General features: G+C 45.0%; 3 protein-coding genes across 4 annotated transcripts in view; 2 read left to right on the forward strand and 1 right to left on the reverse strand.

Moving 5' to 3' along the window:
- snx25 (sorting nexin 25) overlaps positions 1 to 13995 on the forward strand; it is a 39353-nt gene extending 25358 nt beyond the window's left edge. For both annotated transcript variants that reach the window (XM_080525855.1, XM_080525854.1), the window contains exons 9-19: positions 229 to 504; positions 1462 to 1626; positions 2984 to 3115; positions 5025 to 5165; positions 5486 to 5599; positions 9698 to 9859; positions 10011 to 10128; positions 10406 to 10472; positions 11155 to 11336; positions 12586 to 12686; positions 13298 to 13995. In XM_080525855.1, coding sequence (XP_080381981.1) covers positions 229 to 504; positions 1462 to 1626; positions 2984 to 3115; positions 5025 to 5165; positions 5486 to 5599; positions 9698 to 9859; positions 10011 to 10128; positions 10406 to 10472; positions 11155 to 11336; positions 12586 to 12686; positions 13298 to 13366 — 1527 coding nt within the window. In that variant the 3' untranslated portion in view covers positions 13367 to 13995. The remainder of the gene's footprint in view (positions 1 to 228; positions 505 to 1461; positions 1627 to 2983; positions 3116 to 5024; positions 5166 to 5485; positions 5600 to 9697; positions 9860 to 10010; positions 10129 to 10405; positions 10473 to 11154; positions 11337 to 12585; positions 12687 to 13297) is intronic.
- Positions 13996 to 14827: 832 nt separating this feature from the next.
- Positions 14828 to 20252, reverse strand: lrp2bp (LRP2 binding protein; the record flags this gene model as incomplete). The annotated part of the gene is made up of 8 exons (XM_080527101.1): positions 14828 to 14893; positions 15141 to 15306; positions 16277 to 16500; positions 18178 to 18283; positions 18560 to 18702; positions 19228 to 19341; positions 19778 to 19884; positions 20234 to 20252. 8 exons carry the CDS (start codon positions 20250 to 20252, stop codon positions 14828 to 14830), a joined length of 945 nt encoding a protein of 314 aa, XP_080383227.1.
- A 1499-nt stretch (positions 20253 to 21751) lies between these two features.
- Positions 21752 to 24569, forward strand: cfap96 (cilia and flagella associated protein 96; the record flags this gene model as incomplete). Its single annotated transcript, XM_080526602.1, has 7 exons — positions 21752 to 21851; positions 22073 to 22292; positions 22818 to 22955; positions 23382 to 23457; positions 23583 to 23762; positions 24078 to 24250; positions 24515 to 24569. The coding sequence occupies 7 exons, from the start codon at positions 21752 to 21754 to the stop codon at positions 24567 to 24569; spliced, it is 942 nt and encodes a 313-aa protein (XP_080382728.1).
- Between the last annotated feature and the right edge of the window lie 402 nt (positions 24570 to 24971).

Consider the following 24971-nt stretch of genomic DNA (forward strand, 5'->3'; position numbering starts at 1 on the left):
GTAGTCCCTGGGCAGGTGTTTTAAAAAGGTTTTAAAATTCCAGTTAAAAAAAGAAAGAAAACACAGCCAAGAAAGACAGAAAGAAAGAAAGAAAGCCAAGAAAGACCATTGCAAACAAGACCTTGTATGCTCGTTTCATGCCGTCATACGACACATGTCTGAATAAACGTCCCATGAACGACACACTCCAACTGTGAAAACACCCTTTTCTCTCTTCTCCTCCTCCAGAATGAGGTTCCTCAGCTGGTGGGCGAGATCTACCAGAACTTCTTTGTGGAGAGCCGGGAGATCCCGGTGGAGAAGGCCCTGTACAAGGAGATCCAGCAGACCCTGGTGGGCAACAAGGGCACGGACGTGTTCCTCCGCATCCAGGGGGACGTGTACGAGACTATGAAGGAGCGCTACTACCCCTCCTTCCTGGTCAGCGACCTGTACGAGAGGCTCATCAGGAGGGAGGAGGAGCGCAGCAACTCTCAGTCCAGCAGCGAGGACAAGGACGAAGGGGTGGGCACGCGCGCACACACACACACACACACACACACACACACACACACACACACACACACACACACACACACACACACGCACACGCACACACACATATACACACACATTGCTAGATACTGCTAAGATAATGCTAATTGTAAATCATCTTATTCGTCACTTATGTCCTGTACTATTGTCACTTGAATCTTGAATTATGCCTATTCGGTTGTTAAGTCTGACGTCAAACGTGACGTTTAGCAATTTCCTGGTCCAAACCAGAAATTCCCTGCACCAGAGTACCAGTGTACTAAAGCGGTAGAATGACAGTTCAATCGTTTTTTAGACTCTGCTCTATTCATACAACAAGGGACACAGCACTTTCCCGTTTTTCCTATATTGTCAGCGTCTTTGAGCCTCGGAAAAGCGCTATACAAATATAATGAATTATTATTATTACTGCGGCATTACGAACGTTGGACCCGGAAACACGTCACGACTTAACAACCGAATTACCTTATTGTCTTGTACTGCAATGTCAGGAACCGAAGCCTAACCCTAAAACTCTCTCTTACACTTGTGTAATATGACGTACCAATAAACTTGAAACTCACACTCACACACACACACACACTCTCACACACACACACACACACACACACACACACACACACACACACACACACACACACACACGCACACACACACACTCAAACGTCCTGTATGAGGCTGTCATACAGTAGTTAATAGTTGTGTTGACAGTGCCAGCTGAATGAAGTAGAAGCCGCACACTCTAGTTCCAGATGCAAAAGTATAGTTAACTGACAACGGTTTCGGACGGTCAATTAAAATCGACACTTTTGCATCTGGAACTAGAGTGTGCGGTGTCTGCTTCATTCAATAGTATTCTGCTCCGTCGCCAGCACCTCGCCTAACTTTTCTGCTGTGTGCATTCTCTTCTTTTCCAATGATGTGCAGTGCCAGACCATGGACGGCAGTGAGGAGGCCCTGGACGAGGGCACCAAGGGCATCAGTGAGCAGGCCAGCTACGCCGCCACCAAGCTGCGCCAGCTCCACGACAAGCTGGAGTACCAACGCCAGGCGCTCAGCTCCATCCAGAACGCCCCCAAACCTGACAAGAAGGTACACACCCACCTCTCACCAGAGAGAGAGAGAGAGAGAGAGAGAGAGAGAGAGAGAGAGAGAGAGAGAGAGAGAGAGAGAGAGAGAGAGAGAGAGAGAGAGAGAGAGAGAGAGAGAGAGAGAGAGAGAGAGAGAGAGAGAGAGAGAGAGAGAGAGAGAGAGAGAGAGAGAGAGAGAGAGAGAGAGAGAGAGAGAGAGAGAGAGAGAGAGAGAGAGAGAGAGAGAGAGAGAGAGAGAGAGAGAGAGAGAGAGAGAGAGAGAGAGAGAGAGAGAGAGAGAGAGAGAGAGAGAGAGAGAGAGAGAGAGAGAGAGAGAGAGAGAGACTGCTGTCTGCTAAGGGAAGTGTGTGTACTACCTTTCAATACAAAGTCGAAGGTGGATATGGTGTTTATCTTCCAAGTCAAGGTCGCACCCCTCTTGGAGTCACAAGCCCATTAACAATGCTCTCATTCTCTCTCAGAGGAAGCACACCTTTTTAATCTGTGTGCTGGTATTCACAGAGCATGTTAAATAGCTTCTCTATGCGAGGACTGCTCTTCTCTGGAATACCCACGAGTAGCCCTTGAGGGATGACATTGAACAGCCCTCCTGCTTAGTAAGTGGTGTGACTCGGCGCCTTGTCAGAAGGGTCTCTATTATCATATACTGAGGTCATGTTCTCACATGAAAATCCGAATCATGACCCGGAGCAAGTGGATGAGATTGCAACATTTTTGCATGAATTATTTCTCTGATTTGCGTTCTCACAGCCCTTTATGTAAACGAAGCAACATATGTCATCGAAGCAATCGAAGCAACAGACGTGGTAGTTGATTGGTCAGAAACATTTAGAGGGAATTCAACAGGGACACGAATGATGGACCCACAACAACGTATGGTGTTCGTCCTACTGGCGCTTCTTTTTGGTTTGGTGTCAGATAATGGCAAATCAAGATCAATACAAGCATGAGCGGGAAATAGATCTCCACCACCTGCAAATTACTCGGCTTGCTAGGCAGATCTGCCCGTTCGTCCCGCTCTTATCCAGATCAACACGCATGCACTTTTGTTTTCCTATGGACAGCCTCGAGCAGCGTTCTCACCAAAAGCGAAGTGATGAATGCGTCGTTTCTAATCGGAGCGAAACCACCCTTTTCAGGCGGAGCATGCGTCGGTTGTTTGCTCCGGGAGTGACTTCGAATGCGCGTTCTCACAGCTCCAAACGACGCAGAGCAAAGCGAATTTTATCCAAAACTCTGGATTCCAAGTTAAGCAAATGTTCTAGTGAGAACACACCCTTAGACTCTAGCAGACAAATTGATTGTGTGTGTGTGTGTGTGTGTGTGTGTGTGTGTGCGTTCCTGTTCCTCCTCCTCAGATTGTGTGTAAGCTGAAGGAGGAGATCGGGGCCATGGAGAAGGAGCACAGCGACCTGCAGCTGCACATCTCCCGTACGGACTGGTGGTGTGAGAACCTGGGCTCCTGGAGGGCCGTGATCACCGGGGCTGAGGTGAGGGGAGTGGGACACACACACACACACACACACACACACACCTGTACACACTCAGTCAGACAGACAGACATACGCACCCACCAACAGTCTTATACACACACACACACACACACACACACACACACACACATGTACACACTCAGTCAGACAGACATACACACCCACCAACAGTCTTGCACGTGCGCACGCACTCCAATCTCTCTCTTTGTCTCTCTCTCTCACACACACACTCACACACACACAGACACACACTCCCCCCCTCTTTGTTTATTTCTGAGGTGCTCTTCTGAATGTTCAACTTAATTGAAGCTCTAATTAGTTGAGCTTGTGGGCTGTGCCGTGTCTTCATGCTTCCTTGGTGGTTCATTTAGTCTGAGAGGGGCTCTGTGATTACTGCTTTGTCTGTTCATTGACTGTGAAGCGTCAAACAGATGCAGACATCTCTCTTTAGTTCCCACACTAGGCCTTCCACACTAGGCCTTCCCTCTACAGCAGGGGTGCTCACACTTTTTGGAACCAAGATCTACTTTTCAAGTAGCCAGTCTGCCAAGATCTACCAGTCTAGTTTCAACATCGCAAACGTACATGCACGTACTACAAACACACACACACACACACACACACACACACACACACACACACACACACACACACACACACACACACACACACACATTTGCCAGTCTGCATAGGGAGCCATAGCACAAACCCTCCCTCTCTCTCCCCCTCTCTCTCCCTCTCTCTCTCTCTCACTCTCTTACACACACACACACACACACACACACACACACACACACACACACACACACACTCACTTTCTCTCACTCACACACTGACAGCCAGTCTGCAGTACCATAGCCAACTACTGATCCAACAAACAGAAAAGTAAACCAGATACAAAACAGGTAGTTCCCTAGTTTGAAAGGAGGAAATAAATGCATTTCTCTACCTTAGTGGGAGACCTGGCACTGGGAGGAGGCAGCTAGTTTCTAATAGTCAGGGCTGTAGGAGCTGGTTGCAAGGTGTCATCAGCCACTGTGGATCTGTCATCGAAAAGGCAATCTGCAGCCTCGAGAAACTTTTTTCACAATTTCGCCGTCTTTGAATGACTTCTTGTGTTTAACAAGAACGTGACTGACGCGATAAGAAGCTATCGTTGCAGCCGTACGTTTTCGCTCTTTTGCCACATTTCCCTTCTTCGAAATAGCCATCGTAGATTTGCTGATCAGACAGACGCATTTCCAATATCACATCGTGTAAAAAAGTCCTCCTCCCATTCTGGATGGAAGTTATACGTTATTGGTTTCTTACTTGGTCCAGCTTCCCCACTCATTTGTATAGCCTTTATTTAGTATTATATAGTAAATAGTAGAAATTGGAAGGCTAACTAGGTAATTAGTCTCGCCGGTATTTTGTATTTTGTAGTTGGTGCTGTTGACTGCGCATGCGTGGTGAACCGTGTGTTAGGTGTAGGTGAAAAGATCAGATCTCAGACTGGCTTACCTGTACGTCAATCAAGTGGCAAAAGCCATAGTGAGGATGGATGATAGGCGAACTTTTTTTTCCGTTTTCGTTTTCGTTTTATTATTATTATTATTTTTTTTTTTCAATGCCATGCGATCTACCCATACTACCTTTGCGATCGACCGGTCGATCGCGATCGACGTATTGGGCACCCCTGCTCTACAGCATAAAGCACAGATGGACACTTGATAATCACTTAACAACGATTAATGAAATGCTTTAGCATCGTCCTGTCCTGCCCTTGAATAATGACTTGGAACAAAGGAACTTTTTATAGCGCATCGACCGTACTTTGACCATAACCGCACATTGACTCCGCACATTGACATTGTACTCTGACCGCACTGTAACCGTACTGACGTTCCTGTCTCGCCCCCCCCAGGCAGCGGAGGAGAACGGGGAGACGATGGCGTGCTACTCCGTCTCCGTCAGCCTGCTGGAGGGAGACGACACCAAGAACAGCCGCTGGGGCGTCAGCAGGAAGCTCATCGAGTTCCAAGCACTCCACAGGAAGTTGACGGAGGTACAGGAAGTGCACTCGCTCCCATGCCCCCCCCAACAACAGTTATTTATTTAAACCCGCAGCAATGACGCGCTACCGTCGCGTCTCGCCGTCTGTTTATAAATATCACCCAGGTATAATAATGATAATCATCCTTGGAAATGCCGCCGGAGGGGGTTGCTGTGGAGATGGAGTGAGTCACCACCGCACCGCTGCATATCATGAGAGGTGCTGGCGGTGACACTTGGCAACTAAAATATAACACCTCTCTCCCTCGACCTCTCTCCCTCCCCCTCTCTTTTTTTCCTTCCGTCTCTCTCTCTCCTCTATTTTCCATGCAGTGTTTTCCCTCATTGAAGAAAGTGCAGCTGCCGTCCCTTAGTAAACTGCCATTCAAATCCATTGACCAAAAATTCCTTGAAAAGTCTAAAACGCAGCTCAACACCTTTTTACAGGTAATATGTTTGATACACCTTCAGCACTGTTTAGCAATGATGACTCACTCTGTTGGGAATCAGCAAATACTGTACTTAGTACATTTATATAATAAAACATGAATAAAATAATAATAATCGTATCAACTATTTACTGGGTGAGTGTAATGTAACATACCAGATTGCATTTCTCAGTAAAAAAGAAAGAAAATGAAAGCAGTATGACATTGATGATTTAGATGTGAGAAGGTAATTTTTCCATTTTCAAGAACAGAATGACCCAAAAAAATGTCATTGACATTTTCTGTGGAGAATGCATTCAGATGTGTGACTGAGTTGATCATGAATGTCTGGGGTTAGGTTGGGGCTCCGGTTGCTGGGTGACTCATCTCAGGCCCAGGGCGTCAGAGCGGTGTTCCGTCTGATAGGAAATGAAAGAGCGTTATTGGTGTGCCCTCACCCCTGCTGTTCTATTTGTCTCTGCGTGTCAATTTGGCCGGCAGGATTTCCAGCTGAGTTAACTCACCGTTAGGAGACTGAGAAATGACTCTATAAAAAAACACTGTGGAAATGAGAATCAGATGTAATATAGATTGTCACGCACACTTATACTCCCAGTAAACCTGCAAATGAACATAAACAAATGTTTGGGGAGTATCCGCAATATTTTTTGAGCACTGTCAATTAGGCAGAACCTACCACATCGACACCTCTAGCAGGGCTCGGCGTTAAGGCTTGTCCGGGACAAATAAATAAATCAATATGTATTAATATCCGCCCCCAAAAATATTCCTCCTTCAGTTGTCAGATCGGAAAAGTAATACATGTTTTAACAAGCTATGCCTCACCTCATTCTCGCTGCCTATGAGGCGGTGTAGCTTGTATCAGAAATTGTAATGCTATTGCGTGTATGTGACCGTTTTTAACCCCACTGCCCGCGAAAGTGCCATCCTTCTTGACCACGATGTATGCTGCCTTGTCAATGTAGCTGCCTTGTCAATGTAGCTGCCTTGTCAATGTAGCTGCCTTGTCAATGTAGCTGCCTTGTCAATGTAGCTGCCTTGTCAATGTATGCTGCCTTGTCAATGTATTAGGGCTGCAACTAACGATTATTTTGGTAGTCGACTAATCTGCCGATTATTTTTCCGATTAGTCGCGATTAGTAGTGTGGCTTTTCGCTGCGCGTAAATGGCGACGCAGAAGCATAAATCCGGCTTAACTAGCTATCTAACCTAACGTTACGCCAAGCTACAGCTGCTCACAGAGCTAGTTGATTGGCTAGCTAGCATTGCTGGCTAGACTACAGACAGCTCACGTTAGTAGGCTACGCTTGGCGCTGTTTATCTTACAGACAGCTCGCTGGTGGACTCAACATAATTGAAATAGCATTCACTTATCAAGCATCATTCATGATCATCCACCATGACTACCTGGTATTTTAATAGCGACCACCCCTCACTTCATTTCATCTCGCGTTCTCCTGGCTTCAACATGGAAAACCCCTGCTACGTAACGTTACATACAAGCGCCTCTGTCTGTCACACGCGTGCCACAGGGCAAATAAATTAATAGCACAAACGCTCATAGCATGTACAGCCCTGTCCATGAGACGTTGTTTTCCAACATGTAACAGTAAAACATAAACATTACGACCCTAACAATATAACGTTAGCCAGTTGGCTAACAACGTTAGCTAAAACTTACCCTGCTGATTCTTGCATGGCTCCCATTTATCTTTTTTATTTGTATTTGTATTATTTTTTTTTAATACGATGCGTCGACACAACAATTCCACGTCGACGAGTTTTTATGATCGACGTCGTCGATTATGTCGACTAATCGTTGCAGCCCTACAATGTATGCTGCCTTGACAATGTAGCTGCCTTGTCAATGTATGCTGCCTTGTCAATGTAGCTGCCTTGTCAATGTAGCTGCCTTGTCAATGTAGCTGCCTTGTCAATGTAGCTTCCTTGTCAATGTAGCTTCCTTGTCAATGTAGCTGCCTTGTCAATGTATGCTGCCTTATCAATGTATGCTGCCTTGACAATGTAGCTGCCTTGTCAATGTATGCTGCCTTGTCAATGTATGCTGCCTTGTCAATGTAGCTGCCTTGTCAATGTATGCTGCCTTGTCAATGTAGCTATCTTGTCAATGTAGCTATCTTGTCAATGTAGCTGCCTTGTCAATGTAGCTGCTTTGTCAATGTATGCTGCCTTGTCAATGTATGCTGCCTTGTCAATGTAGCTGCCTTGTCAATGTATGCTGCCTTGTCAATATAGCTGCCTTGTCAATGTCTGCTGCCTTGTCAATGTATGCTGCCTTGTCAATGTAGCTGCCTTGTCAATGTAGCTATCTTGTCAATGTAGCTGCCTTGTCAATGTAGCTGCCTTGTCAATGTATGCTGCCTTGTCAATGTAGCTGCCTTGTCAATGTAGCTGCCTTGTCAATGTAGCTGCCTTGTCAATGTAGCTGCTTTGTCAATGTAGCTGCCTTGTCAATGTAGCTGCTTTGTCAATGTATGCTGCCTTGTCAATGTAGCTGCCTTGTCAATGTATGCTGCCTTGTCAATGTATGCTGCCTTGTCAATGTAGCTGCCTTGTCAATGTAGCTATCTTGTCAATGTAGCTGCCTTGTCAATGTAGCTGCTTTGTCAATGTATGCTGCCTTGTCAATGTCTGCTGCCTTGTCAATGTCTGTTGCCTTGCCAATGTAGCTGCCATGTCAATGTTTGCTGCCATGTCAATGTAGCTGCCTTGTCAATGTAGCTGCCATGTCAATGTCTGCTGCCTTGTCAATGTAGCTGCCTTGTCAATGTCTGCTGCCTTGTCAATGTAGCTGCCTTGTCAATGTATGCTGCCTTGTCAATGTAGCTGCCTTGTCAATGTATGCTGCCTTGTCAATGTAGCTGCCTTGTCAATGTATGCTGCCTTGTCAATGTATGCTGCCTTGTCAATGTAGCTGCCTTGTCAATGTATGCTGCCTTGTCAATGTATGCTGCCTTGTCAATGTATGCTGCCTTGTCAATGTATGCTGCCTTGTCAATGTATGCTGCCTTGTCAATGTATGCTGCCTTGTCAATGTATGCTGCCTTGTCAAACAATCTGTATCCGCTGAGTAGGGGAGCGCGGGGTATGTTGTCACACGCTGTCTTAACATTTACTGGGCACAATACATCACATGGTATAAATGTCATACCAAATGAACAAAGGAAGTCTTGGGCACATATTTTGGATTGATTATCTTTTCATATCTTATTTCAGCACAGAGCTGTAGGCCGTTAAATAGATGGTGTGCATTTGCCCCATCAGCGGGTAAACAGTTACACTACGTCGGGCAAGTTGTCACATTGGATAATCAATAAATAAGAACACAACTAATTAATTGTGAATATTGATTATAATTTTCAATTCCAAAACCAAATTCAACTTCATAATAACTGAAAATTAAAGCAATTATGCCTAATGAATCTGTCAAATCATGCCTTTGAATCAAAACATTAATGCTGGCATGGCCCCTTTACTTTGGGACTTTACTAATTGGAATGTAATGTAATGTATTACTGGCTTGTAGTGTCTTAGTAGACAGACACACACACATACGCGCCCCGTCATATTTAGACAAGTAACTTGAGCTCTCGGACAAGTAAAAGATAAGTTCACTTATCAAAAACAAAAACCGCTTTATGTCAAGCCCTGCTACTAGCAACAGCATAGTATGCTGATTTGGTTTGAGCACCACATTGGTTTCTAGCATTGTGACTGCCACTGGACCCCTAGTCCTAGCATTTGTTTTTCTTATACTGACTAGAAAAATGTAAGTCGCATTGGAGAAAGACGTCTGCTGAATGTCTAAAAGAGAAATGGTGTGACGTTGTACGACTACATGAGCAGCGTGCTGTGGTTCTCCCTGTGTAGAAGATGCTGTGTGACGAGCGTCTGTGGTTCCCCCTGTGTAGAAGATGCTGTGTGATGAGTGTCTGTGGTTCCCCCTGTGTAGAAGATGCTGTGTGATGAGTGTCTGTGGTTCCCCCTGTGTAGAGATGCTGTGTGATGAGTGTCTGTGGTTCTCCCTGTGTAGAAGATGCTGTGTGATGAGTGTCTGTGGTTCCCCCCTGTGTAGAAGATGCTGTGTGACGAGCGTCTGTGTCAGAGTGAGGCGCTGTACGCCTTCCTCAGCCCCTCCCCCGAACACCTCAAGGTCATGGACATCCAGAAGAAGTCCTCCTTCTCTCTCGCCTCCTTCCTGGAGAGACTGCCTGGGGACTTCTTCTCACACCAAGAGGTGAGGACTAGGACACACACACACACACACACACACGCTGCACAAATCTGCGTGGAGACCTCTTCCACCAGGAGGTTAGAACCATGACAGGCTCGCATAAAGGCATGCACACACTGACTGACCCCCCCCCCCCCGGGTGTGCCACTGGCAGGAGGAGGCGGAGGATGACAGTGACCTGTCAGACTATGGTGACGAGGCTGATGGGAAGAAGGACGCCCTGGCGGAACCCTGCTTCATGCTCATAGGAGAGATCTTTGAGCTCAAAGGCTGTGAGTGGACCCTCCAAGATACATTCGCTGTGTGTGTGTGTGTGTGTGTGTGTGTGTGTGCAGAAAGGGGTCATGCTTGTTCACATGTTTAAATGATTAATGTAAGGCAGAGTACTTGAAATGAATCAATATTTAATCCATTATTACCTTGTCTGTAGCTCACAAAGCCTAGGAACTGTAACTTTGTTAGTGTGTGTGATCATTTTGCCCTGCATTATTCAGAGAGAAAATTCAGATTTCGGTCTGCCACTCTGAGTGTGTTCCTTTGCTCCTACAGTGTTCAAGAGTTTACGGAAAACACTAATTGCACTAGTTCAAGTCACATTTGGACGCACCATCAACAAGTAAGCATCAATCTAATGCTTCTACATATGAATCACATTAAAAAAGGTCTAACATCTGACCCGTTTTGAAGTGAGTCCCCCCCATTATACATAAAGCACTTTGAGTGTCTGGAAAAGCACTATATAGCTAACTGAATGCAATCGACTGATGATTTATTTTTGTTGTTATAAAAGGGCCTTTCCAGTAGGTAGTAGGAAAGTGCATTTCCAGTAGGTAGGTTAGTCTGGGTCTGGTCACACGTCACCCTGGCTGGCTCCCTGTGGGGAGGACGGGGACTGGCTGGGGGACAAACGTCAGGTTGTGACCTGGGGACGGACCTAGTCATTAGAGAGCACTGCAGGGACCTGGTCTAATGGTGCATACACACACTCAGACTCACACACACACACACACACACACACACACCCTTGGATACACAAAGAGCTTTTAGAATGGATGTCCCACTGCCCCCAGCCCGCTGAGGGCTCTCTGATCACTCTCACTTCTGATGGGAACACAATGCTCCTTTATCTGCAGCAGTCAGCCTGCCCAACGTAGAGTTTCCCCACAGCTGGTAGACTGTTCCACATGGAGCTACAGATGTGGGCGTTTCTAATCCGTAGCATTCTCAGGTAGATGATGAATATGACGAGACAATGCTAAGCTAACGCTAACCCTCCCTCTCTCCTCCGACCTGCTCAGGCAGATTCGAGACACGGTCAACTGGATCTTCAGCGAGCAGATGCTCGTGGGTTACATCAACTTATTCCGGGACACCTTCTGGCCCAACGGGAAGCTGGCCCCCCAGCACATGGTCCGCACTGACTCGGAACGCCGGGAGACCAAGGAGAGGGCACAACAGAAACTTCTAGATAATATCCCAGGTCAGTCATGTGATGCTTCGGCTGCCAGTCTGGAGTCAGACCAGAGAGCTTCAGGTTTCATTCTACAGTCAATCAAGCCTGGTTCGTCAATAAAAAAAAAAGCATGTAAGCATGTAACTCTATGATAACTGTCATATTGAATGCCTTTCAATTGTTGTCGCACCCAAAGCTTGTAACATGCCGGTATGAAGCTTACCCTCATTTCGTCAACCACTGTGATTCAGGTCCTTTGTTAAGATTGTTTATTTGGTGGCCTGGGGTGGTCCAGTGGTCTAGCACCGCGGTCTACAGTGCACACATAGCATTATGCCCATGTCGGCATGAGTTCGAATGCGGCCCATGAATCCTGCTGACATTTCCTGTCTATCTTCACTAACTCTTATCTAAGCCTCCCGCCTGCCTGCTATTCTCTCAGGCCCTCATTAGAACAGATCACAGGTCGCCTCGGAACTAATTAACGCTACAGACTGTGTGGGGTAGTCGTTAGGCGGTCTTGGAGAAGAGCAATTACACACGCCGTACATCCAGAGGGCCTGGTTTAATGACGTATCCCCAGAGCTGCCACTCTCCGCTTCAGTCTGTCAGGCGTGGAGGGGGAGGGGTCCTAGTGTGGAACAAGACTGAAGTGAAATGTCATGCAATATGCACTTGTAGCATGAGAGGAAGTGATGCTGTGATGTAGGCTCACACATATACATGAGTCATCTAGCAGGGCACATATGATTGGCACAGTACTCGTGACATGTGTAGGTACTCTGCATTAATGAGTCTCTTGGTGGTTGAGTGTCACTCAGAGGCTGGACTCATTTTAAATGGAGACTCAATCTCCAATTGAGGAACTCAGACAGCCTCGGAACAGACTATTATCTGTAATGGAGCGATATCTCTTGTGGGCAATGTTCTCTCCCAACAGATGTCTCGGTCTGGCTCCATTATCTGTGGAAACATCTTTAATGTCCCAGATTTAATGTCCCGTCTCAGATTATTGTCTTTTTTTATTATCTCGAATGTGTCTTCAAACCACAATTATATCTATAGGTAACTCTGGCGCTCTCTCTCTCTCTCTCTCTCTCTCTCTCTCTCTCTCTCTCTCTCTCTCTCTCTCTCTCTCTCTCTCTCTCTCTCTCTCTCTCTCTCTCTCTCTCTCTCTGTCTCTCTCTCTCTGTCTCTCTCTCTGTCTCTCTCTCTCTGTCTCTCTCTCTCTGTCTCTCTCTGTCTGTCTCTCTCTCTCTCTCTGTCTCTCTCTCAGATGCACTACAGAATCTGGTGGGCCAGCAGAACGCGCGGGGGGGAATCATCAAGATATTCAACGCTCTTCAGGAGGCTAGTGCCAACAAGCATCTACTTTACGTAAGTTCACCTCGCCAGGTGGACATGACTTTTTTCGACACTAGGATCAGTTCACATGATAAATATAATGAAATGTGCCAGCTAGTCTCTAGCAAGGTAAAAATTCATCCATGTATTTGTGAATCTGGACTAAGCTGCCATCCTTCTTTCCCTGCTGTGGTCTGCCATCTAGTGGCTGAATGTGGGACATACCATTGTACTACCAGTAAGGTCCGACCACTCAGAGAATGGGTGTTATAGGGTATGAGTCAGCTAGTCTCACACATGGAAGTGTAGAAATATAGCAGACAGAATGGACTGTCTCCCCAGTTCGGAATCAAAAGCAGCGTTACCCATATAAGAGTCCAAGTAGGGTGGCCTGGTGTGGTCCAGTGGTCTAGCACCGCGGTCTACAGTGCACACATATGCCCATGTCGGCATGGGTTCGAATCCAGCCCCATGCCCTGCTGACATGCCCTCTCTCCCTTCTTCTCCTTACTTTTCTGTCTGTCTTCACTGTATCTGTCCAATAAGATGGAAAAATATGAGTGGGACTGCCATAAAAAAGAAAAGAGTCCAGGTAGGGTCCAAGTAAATGTAATGTCCTGATCTTCACCCTCGTGTGTCCGTAGGTTCTCATGGAGATGCTCCTCAAAGAGCTGTGTCCTGAGCTGAGTGATGAGATGGAGCAGATCATCTGACCAGTTACACACGCATACTGTTTACACGTATACACACACACACACACACACACACATCAACACTCACCCAAAGGAAATGGGACGTGCACCTGGAGATCCACGTGGACTTAAATTCTTATCTTGGTAGTCAGGGGAGACGAGACGTGTGTACGTTTGGTGGATTATGTGTTTATGTTGCAGAGGCACCATTATCTGAAGGCACTTGATTTTAGAGCTGACACTAGGGAGACAAGCTTCTTCTGTTTGTTTTATTCTACATTTCTCTTTTGTTTTCGTTCAGTAGCTGTATCAACAAACTCAGTTCAACTGCCAAGATGTTGTTGCAGGGAACCAGGCTATTGTTTGACTTGTTTGTTTTATTTTGGATGGAGGTATAGTAGGACTTCTTTACATCAAATGTGAATAGTTGTGAAATGATGATTTGTGTCGTGCTCATATGAAGAAAAACTAAAAGCTGCATACAGACCTCTTGAGACATTCCTGACCAATATGTTATTATTATTATTATTATTATGATTATTATTATATGTCCATTGTAAACTGCTTCATTGTGCAATATGTCATGTAAAGTCATTGTGACAATTTTATTTGTGATTATTGATAGATTTTATTTTTACCAAAAAATTGTTTAGAGCCTTTATAAGCAATAAATTGCAAAAGAAAACATTTGGACTTGTTTAGTCCTTATCTATAGTATGGAAGCTCATCAATATCATATGACTAATGAACATTTACCATGGATGGAACCCATGAAGAGTACTGACCACCATGTGGAGTGAACCCATGAAGAGTACTGACCAAGTGAATCATCAATCCACCAGTCGTAGCAGGAAGAGTAATCCAGCTCAGGCCCGGGGCCATTGGCAGTCTCCGTGATAGAAGGAAAAATCTTCTATCACCTTCTTCTAAACCTAGACGTTTTTCTTTTTTTTCTTCTTTTTCTTTTTATATAGACACTGAAGAAACAGAGAAACAGTACAGGGGAGGGGGGGCAATAGAAGTTTTAGGGGACACAGTAAAGGGGAAAAGCGGGTGTCTTCAGGAGACGCAGTGCTGGGGGGGCAATAGATGTCTCAGGAGGAGTTAAGGTGTTAAGGTGTAATCTGAAGAGATGGAGGTCTTCAGTCTCCGACGGAAGATGGGTAGTGACTCTGCAGTTCTGACAGCCGTGGGAAGCTCATTCCACCAGCGGGGGGCCAGTGTTGTGATATATGGACACTGGACAGGTGTGGGCCTGACTCCAGATCAGCACTCCTACTCTCAGATGCTTTGTGGACACAGGCCTCGTTCTAAATGTACTGCTACCATTCATACTTGACACATGACCCCTATTGGTCTATAGAACAGAGACAGGGTATAAACATCACACACACAAACACAAGTCAGATTGATTTACTCAGGCCACCTCGGAGAGACAGTACAGTATGTGGACTCAGTGGCCAGGATGGTGATTGTGGACCTCTACATCTTGCCGAAGGTGACGTCCTGCTGTAGGGCCCTGCACACCTCTGGGTTTAACTGAGCAGCCTAGTCAGAAGCAATTCAGTTGTCAAGAAATAGAAATATTAGAAATATACTAATATAACAGTTGTCTTTTAGTTGGTGGGTGTGTGTGTGTGTGTGTGTGTGTGTGTGTGTGTGTGTGTGTGTGTGTGCGTGCGTGCGTGCGTGCGTGCGTGCGTGTCTGTGTGTCTGTCTGTGTCTGTCTGTGACTGTTGGTGCGTGTGTCTGTCTGACTGAGTGTGTACAGGTGTGTGTGTGTGTGTCAGCCTACCTTGTTAAAGTAGAAGTGGGCCTCATCCACGCTCCGGGCCACCCCCTTGCCCAGCTGCAGACAGCGGGCATAGTAAAAGAGGGCGATGGCCACTCCCTTGGTGACATACTCAGGTAGACAGTCTGTTACCCTGGCTACAGCAGTGATGTCATCACAGTTGGAAACTCTACATTTGGAGACAGAGTTTTGGTTACACTTAACATGGAGCCTGCTGTACAATTAATTTTCATGTGTGGAAAAAAACGGTGTAAATCACACTGTTTTGACACACTGGATCAATATCTTTAACATGCTCGGTTGACATTTACATATTATTCTATAATAATTGTGAGGTATAAATCTTTTAGCTGTATGGCCTGGAACGCAATAACTGCATTCATCCCTAGCGAAACAGGATAGTGGCTAAGACATATCTCTTTTTCTATGACTTCTAACAAACCATAAATACAGTATTCATTGCTACTTTACTACCTTAATAGTCTGCAGATGTTTAACTATCTTTTTTTCCCTCCACCTCATCTTCCTATTCTGACAAACAAGAGACTGCCAGGGTTTTGTACTCCATATTATGCAAGCAGTGGTTTCTGGTAGCCCCTTAGAGCAACACAATCCTGTTACAGAAAACAGCTCTGCATCAAAGGCACTCTTTGTCTTCCCCCTGGTTGAAACATGTAGATGATGGAGCCCTCACTTGACAGGGGTACTTTAAAAGCAGTAGCTAATAACAAATGTGTACTTCAAAGGGAAATTCAACTACTGTGTTGTTGTTTAATATCATGTGTGTCTGAAAAGGAATGTTAGTTCCCTCATGTTTCATGTGCGTTTGTGTTCTGCACATTAACAAAACAAAGCCAAAAAGAATTCATGTGATGATCTTGACCTTGATGGAGTCAGACTGACATATCTGACCTATCTTGAAAACCTGTGACTACCACCAAAATGACATTAAATGACTATTTGTGGAGGATAAGATAGATGTAAGCAATATGGCAGCAGTTCCATCTTGGTTTGGCTATATTGGCCTCATCCTTTTAGGTCTACAGGAGTATTAGTACAATACAAAATTAGTGCAATGACAAAATAGTTGAATCTAATCTAAATCTTAGGGGCTAGACGTTCCAGGGAAAGTATACTACCTTTTAGCCAGAGCCGCTGCCCGAGAGTAGACTTTTCTGTGGTAGTAGTAGGCTGCCAGGTGGGCCTGGGCATATACGTTCCCCCGCTCAGACGCTCCCTTCAGGCATTCCAGGGCAGCCTGGGGGTCCTTACGGATGCCTTTTCCGTACAGGTACATAATCCCCATTGCTCCCTGGGACTCCAGACTGCCATTGCCACAGGCCTCGGAATGCCAGAAGAACGCCTGGGGCATGACACACACACACACACACACACACACACACACACACACACATACAGTCTTGGCACCCCTGCACTTCTGTCAGATAATGCACCACTTCTCCCAGAAAATTGTTGCAATTACAAATGCTTTGGTATTCAAATGTTTATTTCTTTTGTTTGCATTGGAACACAAAAAAACTGAGAGAAAAAAGCCAAATCGGCTATCATTCCACACAGAACTCCAAAAATGGACTGGACAAAATTATGTATTGCTTGATTTTTGTTAGCACACCCTTTGGAAGAATTACTGAAATCAATTGCTTCCTGTAACCATGTATGACTTCCTTACACATGTCTACTGGAATTTTGGACCACACTTCTCCAGGTCTCTCACATTTGAAGTGTGCCTTCTATCAACTGCTGTTTTGAGATCGCTCTGTTCTATGGGATTTAGATCTGGACTCATTGTTGGCCACTTCAGAACTCTCCAGCGCTTTGTCTTAAACCATTTCGTTCTGGGTTGCTTTTTGAAGTGTCCTTTGGGTCATTGTGCTGCTGGATGACCCATGACCTCTGACGGAGACCCAGCTTTCTGACACTGGGCCCTACATTGCGCCCCAATATTCTTTGGTAGTCTTCAGATTTTATGATACCATGCACACACAGTCATGGCATCTGGTGCCAGAAGCAGCAATCCCAAAACATCTGTGAACCTCCACCATGTTTGACTGTAGGGGCTGTGTACTTTTCTTTGAAGGCCTCATTTCGTTTTCTGTAAACACTACAATGATGTGCTTTACCAAAAAGCTCTATTTTGGTCTCATTTGTCCATAGGACGTTCTCCCAGAATGATTTTGGCTTCCCCAGGTAAGTTTTGGCTTTTTTATGTCTCTGTGTCAGCAGTGGGGTCCTCCTGGGTCTCCTACCATAACGTCCCATTTCATTTAGATGGTGACGGATAGTGACAGCTGACACTGTTGTACCCTGTGTCTGCAGGTCAGCTTGAATTTGTTTGGAAGTTGATTGAGTTTTTTTTATTCACCATTCCAACAATCCTTTGTTGCAATCTTTTTATAAATATTTCTCTTCCGCCCACATCCAGGGAGGTTAGCTACAGTGCCATGGGCTGTAAACTTCTTGATGACGTTGTGCACAGGAACACAGGAATGACAGTGGACACAGGAACATTAAGATCTCTGGAGATGGACTTGTAGCCTTGAGATTGTCCATGCTTTTTGCTTTATGCTGTTCCATGATTCTTTGCTCTTCTTTCTTTTCTCCATGCACAGTATGGTATGCACACACAGACACACAGCACAAAGGTTGAGTCAACGTTTTTCCATTTTAACTGGTTGCAAGTGTGATTTCTATATCGCTAGGACCTGTAACTTGCCACAGTTGAGTTTAAATACAAATTAAAGGAGCATTACATGCTTACAGTCCATTTTTGGAGTGGAATGATATCTGATTTGGCTTTTTTCTCTCTGCTTTTTTGTGTTCCAATGCAAACAAAAGAAATAAACATGTGAATACCAAAGCATTTGTAATTGCAACAATTTTCTGGGAGAAGTTATGCATTATCTGACAGAAGTGCAATATTTTTGTCCATGACTGTATAGTTAGGGAATTGCGCAGGAAAGTGAATGCTGAATTATTAATTCCAGCGTGGTATACACAGACAGTACTGTATAATATATACCTTTTTGAGGTCCAGAGTTTCAGGTCTGCAGTAGAACATACCCAGCGCGCTCTGAGCTTTAACACACGCTCCGGGGCTCCCATCGTTAGCAGCTAGGAGCCAGAGTCTAGAGGAGGAGGAGGACACCCGCATTGCTGGTCATTAGAATACAAACCTCTCAAACATGACTCAACCCAATTAAGGACACCTGTACTGTAGATCTCAAAGAATTGGATGGGTATGAGGCAATATCTTAGCTCCATGTTCCACCCTCTCGATAGACTGGGTGGACATTTGGATCCGCTGTGCCTACACCTATTCAACACTCTCAGATCTAGAGGAGTAGCTCGGCGGTGCTAGTGCCTAGGGGTTGATTTGGAACTGAGCCGAACTGTAAGCTGACCTCTCTGCCTCTGCGCTGGACAGATGGACCCCGTATCCCTCCAGGTAGGCCCTGCCTATGTTGTAGAGGGCCATGTATCTGATGGAGGCTGCCTCTGGGCTCTCCCACCCAGCCACCCTCCTCATGTACTCCACAGCCCTGGGCTGGAGCAGGACACCACAGCACAGCTTAGTGTTACTCAGGCCATTCATATAATATATATATGCTACGGTACATGTGGGAAAACGGTTTATGTTGGCATTTCCGGGGACATAGCAGCATAAAACGTCGACTTGGTACATGCTGGCATGTCTAACCCTAACCCTAACCCTAGCACCCTAGCACCTAACCCTAACCCTAGTTTTCCCACATGTACCGTATTCCCACATGTACCGTAACATACACATAGACATACCGTACATACGTATATATATATATACATACAAAAACGAATTAAACTGAGCAAAACTATTTTCATCACACATCCTCCCCCCACCGACCCTCATTTCCACCTCTGGTTATCTTGTTTTGGCTACTAATTGCTCCCCATCTTCCTCTGTCATGAAAGAGGTTACAGTACATTAATAAGTTCATAACAATGTCCTTTTGGCTTCTGTTGTGTGTTCTCATTGATGGAGGAGGGGACGTGGCCAATCTGTACCACCTCATCAGTACACTGTCTGACTCACGTGGTCCGGGTCCCTCCCCAGGCCGTCGTAGTACATGACTGCCAGCTGGTACAGAGCCCTGGGGTCCGCGTCCTTGCCCATGTCAAACACGCCCTCCGCCTCCACATAGCGACCCTGGGACCGAGGCATCACTCAACATCAGCCATTATTTCACCACACTTCATTAAGTTGCTATTCCAAGGCAGGCCTGGCGCCAGAACTAATACCTTGGGTGGTGGAGGGGGAGGCGGGGGGATTGGGGTGTTAGTGGGAGCAAGGCCAACTTTTGATTGGGTGGCTGAGATGTGCACGTTTGGCTGAGATGTGCACGGTTGGGTGGGCTGAGCCACCGCCGGGCTTGTTCTATTTATTCTGTGTGAGAGCTGTTAACTTGTAGTAATACCGGACGTACACAGACATACACACACACCCACACACACGATATAATAGTAGTACACACACACACACACACACACACACACACACACCTACACAACTGCACTGTACAGTGTGTGTGTGTGTGTACTACTATTATATTTGACTCTATTCTATCATGAATAAGAACTGTTACCTCCTCATAGTACAGCTGTCCCAGGAGGAATAGGGCCTGTCTGTCTCCCTCCTGAGCGCTCTGCCTCAGCAGCCTCTCAGCCTTCTGCACCCGGGTGGCAGGGCTCTCTACGGACACACAATCATTCGCTATTCTACATGCATACAGGTAATCTATTCTACATGCATACAGGTAATCTATTCTACATGCATACAGGTAATCTATTCTACATGCATACAGGTAATCTATTCTACATGCATACAGGTAATCTATTCTACATGCATACAGGTAATCTATTCTACATGCATACAGGTAATCTATTCTACATGCATACAGGTAATCTATATGCATACAGGTAATCTATTCTACATGCATACAGGTAATCTATATGCATACAGGTAATCTATTCTACATGCATACAGGTATTCTATATGCATACAGGTAACTGACACTGTTGAGATTGTGTGGATGATCTACCAATCTTGGTCTTCAGCATTGCAGGTGATGCCACAGCAAAATTGCTAACTGATTAGATTGTTAAAATGTATTTGTTCTTTATTCTTGCTACTGTGTGTGAAAATGCAAATAATTCTATATCATTTTATCATTTGTAATTGTCTTTCTTTTCTAGAAAATGGCGGTGGAGAAATTGCTCCGGTCATGAATCATTCCATTCTAGGTGACTGTGAGTGATGATTTTTTGGCTCGTGCTGTTTTTGTAGAATACCTGGGGGTGAAGTTGGTCTCACTCCCTCATCTCGGCAGACATCCTCGATGGGGCGAAACACTTTTGCTGACCCGTGTCTCCCAGGAGCGGCGGTCTTACAAGCCGACTTCATTCCCTTGCCTCAAGCCCTGCAATACACCCCTAGATGTCTACCAGCTTTAGCAGACTACAGAAAGCAATACATTGTCTACCTCACAAACGCGTCTGTAACTAGGCAACTACCAAGTGCGCAAATATTGCAGGGGCATGCATTAGATTAGATGTTCAACACATGTAGCCTCTGCCTAGTCACATTGTGCACAGATAGGCATACAGTACTGTACATATTCTAACAGTCCTCCTCTCCTTGGCCCTCTATATCTTCAAATGATTATAATAGTAATAGGCTATGTGTAATTTGGTGATTCAACTTCATTCAACTTCAGTAGGCCTAGATTGTCTCACTGATTGGCCTTGCCTGCCAATTTGCTAATCAATATGCCATGCAACTGAATTGCACAGCTTGCAGATTATGACAGGCTTGTTAAATAAGTATCTACTTAATTGGTTTCGGTTGCAAAGTAACCCTACCCCATTACTTACAGTCGGTCAATGGTATTACCATGGCCATGCCAGGTGGTGGAGCACTGGAGTGTGTGTACATTGAGAACCCATAAATTAGTACTTGCCTACAATATGCAGAACACACGCGGAGCGGAGGTAGAAATAATCCTGAACCCTATGGGGATGTTTTAATATTACTATTCCAAGTGAAATGTACAAATGCCTTGGCTCTTGCTGACAAGAAGTACATAGGTTGCGTGTAACCCGAATTCTTGGCAGCAACTCCTCCTCTCGCTGGGATGTGCGCCACGGACACCAAGGTTACACATGTACACAGACCATAGGGAACAGGAACAGAGAATCATTCGAAACTCTGCAAACTCTGCAAACTCTGCATCACAGATCCGAACATTAAAGGTAGAGGTTGGTGTATTATACCAGTGTTTTTTTTTTTTTAAGTTAGCATAATAGCTTCGAGATTGTCTTGGGTTATTATGATAGCCACATGTCATCAAATTACCAAGCGAGGGCAACAAGTTATATCCCACGAGATAACATAACCGGGACATGCTCGGTATTTAAACGCCCAAGGGCTCAGAACATTATCCAGAGTCCAATTATAGATGAAGAGGATAAACAATATGGTTTGCTTTGCAGATCGGCGGCTGCTGAGTTAAATATTCTGTTGTGGTTGCGCTCACTGTCAGTCCAGTCAGTCCTCGGAGATGCCTCCAGAAGCAGGAAAGTCGGATATGGAGAGGATCGGTGTCTTCAAAGAGATGGGGTACATCTCTATAGGGGACAAATACACCCCTTTAAACAACCGTGAGTCCATGTTAGTTGACAGAGACCAGGCCAAAGACAGTGGACAATTAAATAGGGAGTTTCAATAAATACATTTCATCTGTTATATTATAAAATATGGATATTACATTTCCTTCGGTTACAGTTATACTGGAAAAATATGGGAATAGGCCTATCAGCTTCGGAGCATAAGAGATACAGAATGTACTGCATATTTAACATTATTCACCTATCCCCTTTAGGTGGTCCCAATGAGTCTGCTCATAAAAGTAAACAAATGCTGACAGGGGGACCCAAGAAGAAGTCAGGGTTACAAGTTGGCTACTTTGACCCTCAGTTCAAAAGGATTTTCGAGAAGGAGGCCCTCACTGACCCAGTGAAACTGGCCCGGCAGTACAGGATCCAACAGGCCAAGAAGAATGTAGGCAAGGCTTTCCTTCCCAGTAACGGAGAGAAGAAACCGTAAGAACCAAGAACATTTCTTATTATCACAGACACTTGAGGTTAAGGGTGGATTCGATTTAACAGGCGGCTTTGGTTTGCCTCTAACGTCGTTGCAGACAGACATGCTTCCCTTTATAATTTGCCCCTCTTGCATTCGTGATGATCTTGATTACATTAAGTGGCCAACAGATAAAAGCTTATGGACCTCCACTGCCAGAACAGACAGTCATCTAACTGAAACGGTTGAGGTTGACACGGTCATTTGAATCAGCGCAAGAGAAGGACCTCCAGAGAGAGAGTTCTTTCCATTCTGTCATCTCGTTTCCCAGATGCAGAATCTATTCTAATATCGTCTTACTGTATGTTTACCCCCAATGAACCCAATTACCACGGAGCAGCGACTCAGCCTTTGAGCTGACACTATGGGAATTGACTTAGCCCAATTAAATTTGATCTGAACTAACTGCAACATACCGTGTCATCAGTTCGCTCCAGCCGCAGTCAGATGCCAGAATCTTGCCTGACTGACTGTCTTTGTTGAAGGTCTGGAGTTGGCAGCCACTACGGCACTCTGAGTGGTCCCATCCAGGCTATGAGTTCTCAGAAGGTCCCCAGGGAACCCTACAAGTCCCCAGGGAAGAATATCATCACCAACCCACCCAAGAGGGGGAGTGGCTACAGGTATGGTTCAGATACAAGATAAAGATACAGATAGAAGATTCAAACATGATACCATTCCTCATTTTGTTCCATGCATTACAATGAGCCTGTCCTCAGATTTCTACCTCCACCAGCCTCCACTGGTACAAAAACAGTATGGCTGGGATTGGATGGTGTCACTATGGTTAGCAGCAGACCTGGGTTCAAATAGTATAAAGTAGTACGTATGTCCCAAAAGTTCTAACCCCACCCATATAGCACTCCAGGTAGGGATGCCCAATGCCCAAAGTATCTGAATGTATCTGAAATACTATTTGACCCAGGTCTGCTTAGCATTGTGATAATGATAACAAATATAAAAACATGTACCTGTGAAGAGCTTTTCTTTTGCATCGGAAAGTGCTATGATATTACCCTTTGAAAAGAATGAATCTCTCTCTTCAACAGCTATCCGAACATCACCCTGTCCAAGGAAGACCCTTACACCTCAGATCCCTATGACAGAGCTAAAGACATGATGAAGGTGAGAGGCCCAGAGAATGTACAGTATCAGTGTTGAGAACAGCGATTTTCAGTTTCAGACAGACTTTTCTATCCAGAGGTACAAGCATCTTGCAAAACAAAAACAGGGGAATATTTGTCTTCAAGCGAGAGACTGTGAAACATAAAAGCATGCTGAAAGGAGGCTCCTTCCGCCTGAACCTTCACCCGAAGGAGTGTTTCGACAACAACCCTTACAGGCTGGACAGGCCCCTGCCTCCCATGAAGAGAGTGGAGGAGAGGAAGCACTTTGCGGTCTCTTTCAAACCCAGCTCCCCAAACAAACGGGTAAGAGAATGGACAGTGACATCATCCTGAGCAGTACATGTGATTGTGATTCCACTTCTCTTCATGTGGTCATAATATATTATGATAAAAGTGCCTTTGTCCTTCATGTAATGTCTTATTTGATAATGGGCCCGAGTTATTATTATTGTTATCAACCATTTTGAATCAGTCGGGAAAAAAAAGGCCACATAACATTATGATCACCATAATAAAGTCTCATTATGTGCTTACGACAAGTCATAATGCATTATACCTGTTTGCTTAAAGTAACATGCTTCTTGTACCTGTATTGTTTCCTGTGTGGCATGACTGGAGATTGGAGGCATGAAAGCAGGTACGTTTGACCCCTATCCCTCCCACTCTGCCGACCCCTTCGTGACCCAGAAGTCAAAGCCTGTGACTACCAATAAGGAGGGGAAGATATTCCACCCCTCTCCAGGCCCAAAGAGTACCCCGGTGAAGAGCATCATCACTGCTAATGTCAGCAGGTGAGACTCCATCTCATGGTACAGTATGCATGCTTCTCCACACACTGAGATAGTAGAATAGATGCGTCTCCACTCTGAGATAACAGAGAAGAGGTTAGGGTCACAAAACTAAACTAGTTTAGTTGAGTTTTTAAACTACTTACTAGTACACCTACAGTTTGATTTATCACTTGGAGTTCTTCTCCCTTTTTTTTTTACTTGAAAAAAGAAATGTAGGTATTTTCAAATGATTACATTTCAATGTTTGTGTCTTTGGATTTGCAGGGCAGTGCACTCTGCAAACTACACCATGACTATACCGTCTGTGATGGTCTACTAACAACACGGGCATAGGCCTACCTGTCACCTGGAGGTTGGGGTTTACACCGGCCATATCTAGACTGTATTGTCACAATTGGTTTGATTTTGTCACTTGCACAGTTCACGTGTTGTATATGTTGTTCGAACATCAATGCATTCAAATCATCTCTCTCTATTTTGAAAACTGATGATGCACTTTAAATGTAATTCTAAGATAAAGTTACTTGAACAGACAAATGATCATTCACCACATTATAAATTATATATATATATATATATATATATATATATATATACATGTATTATATAAATTAACATGTTATGTTCTGCGAAATAACAGAATGACATTAGGTGTTGGCCGTTGAGTGAATAAGCCAGAGGCGATAGCTCTATCTGCTTTGAATGATTCATGAGTCTCCAT

Source organism: Nansenia antarctica, assembly GCF_963989245.1.
Source record: "Nansenia antarctica genome assembly, chromosome: 3".
Taxonomy (NCBI): domain Eukaryota; kingdom Metazoa; phylum Chordata; class Actinopteri; order Argentiniformes; family Microstomatidae; genus Nansenia; species Nansenia antarctica.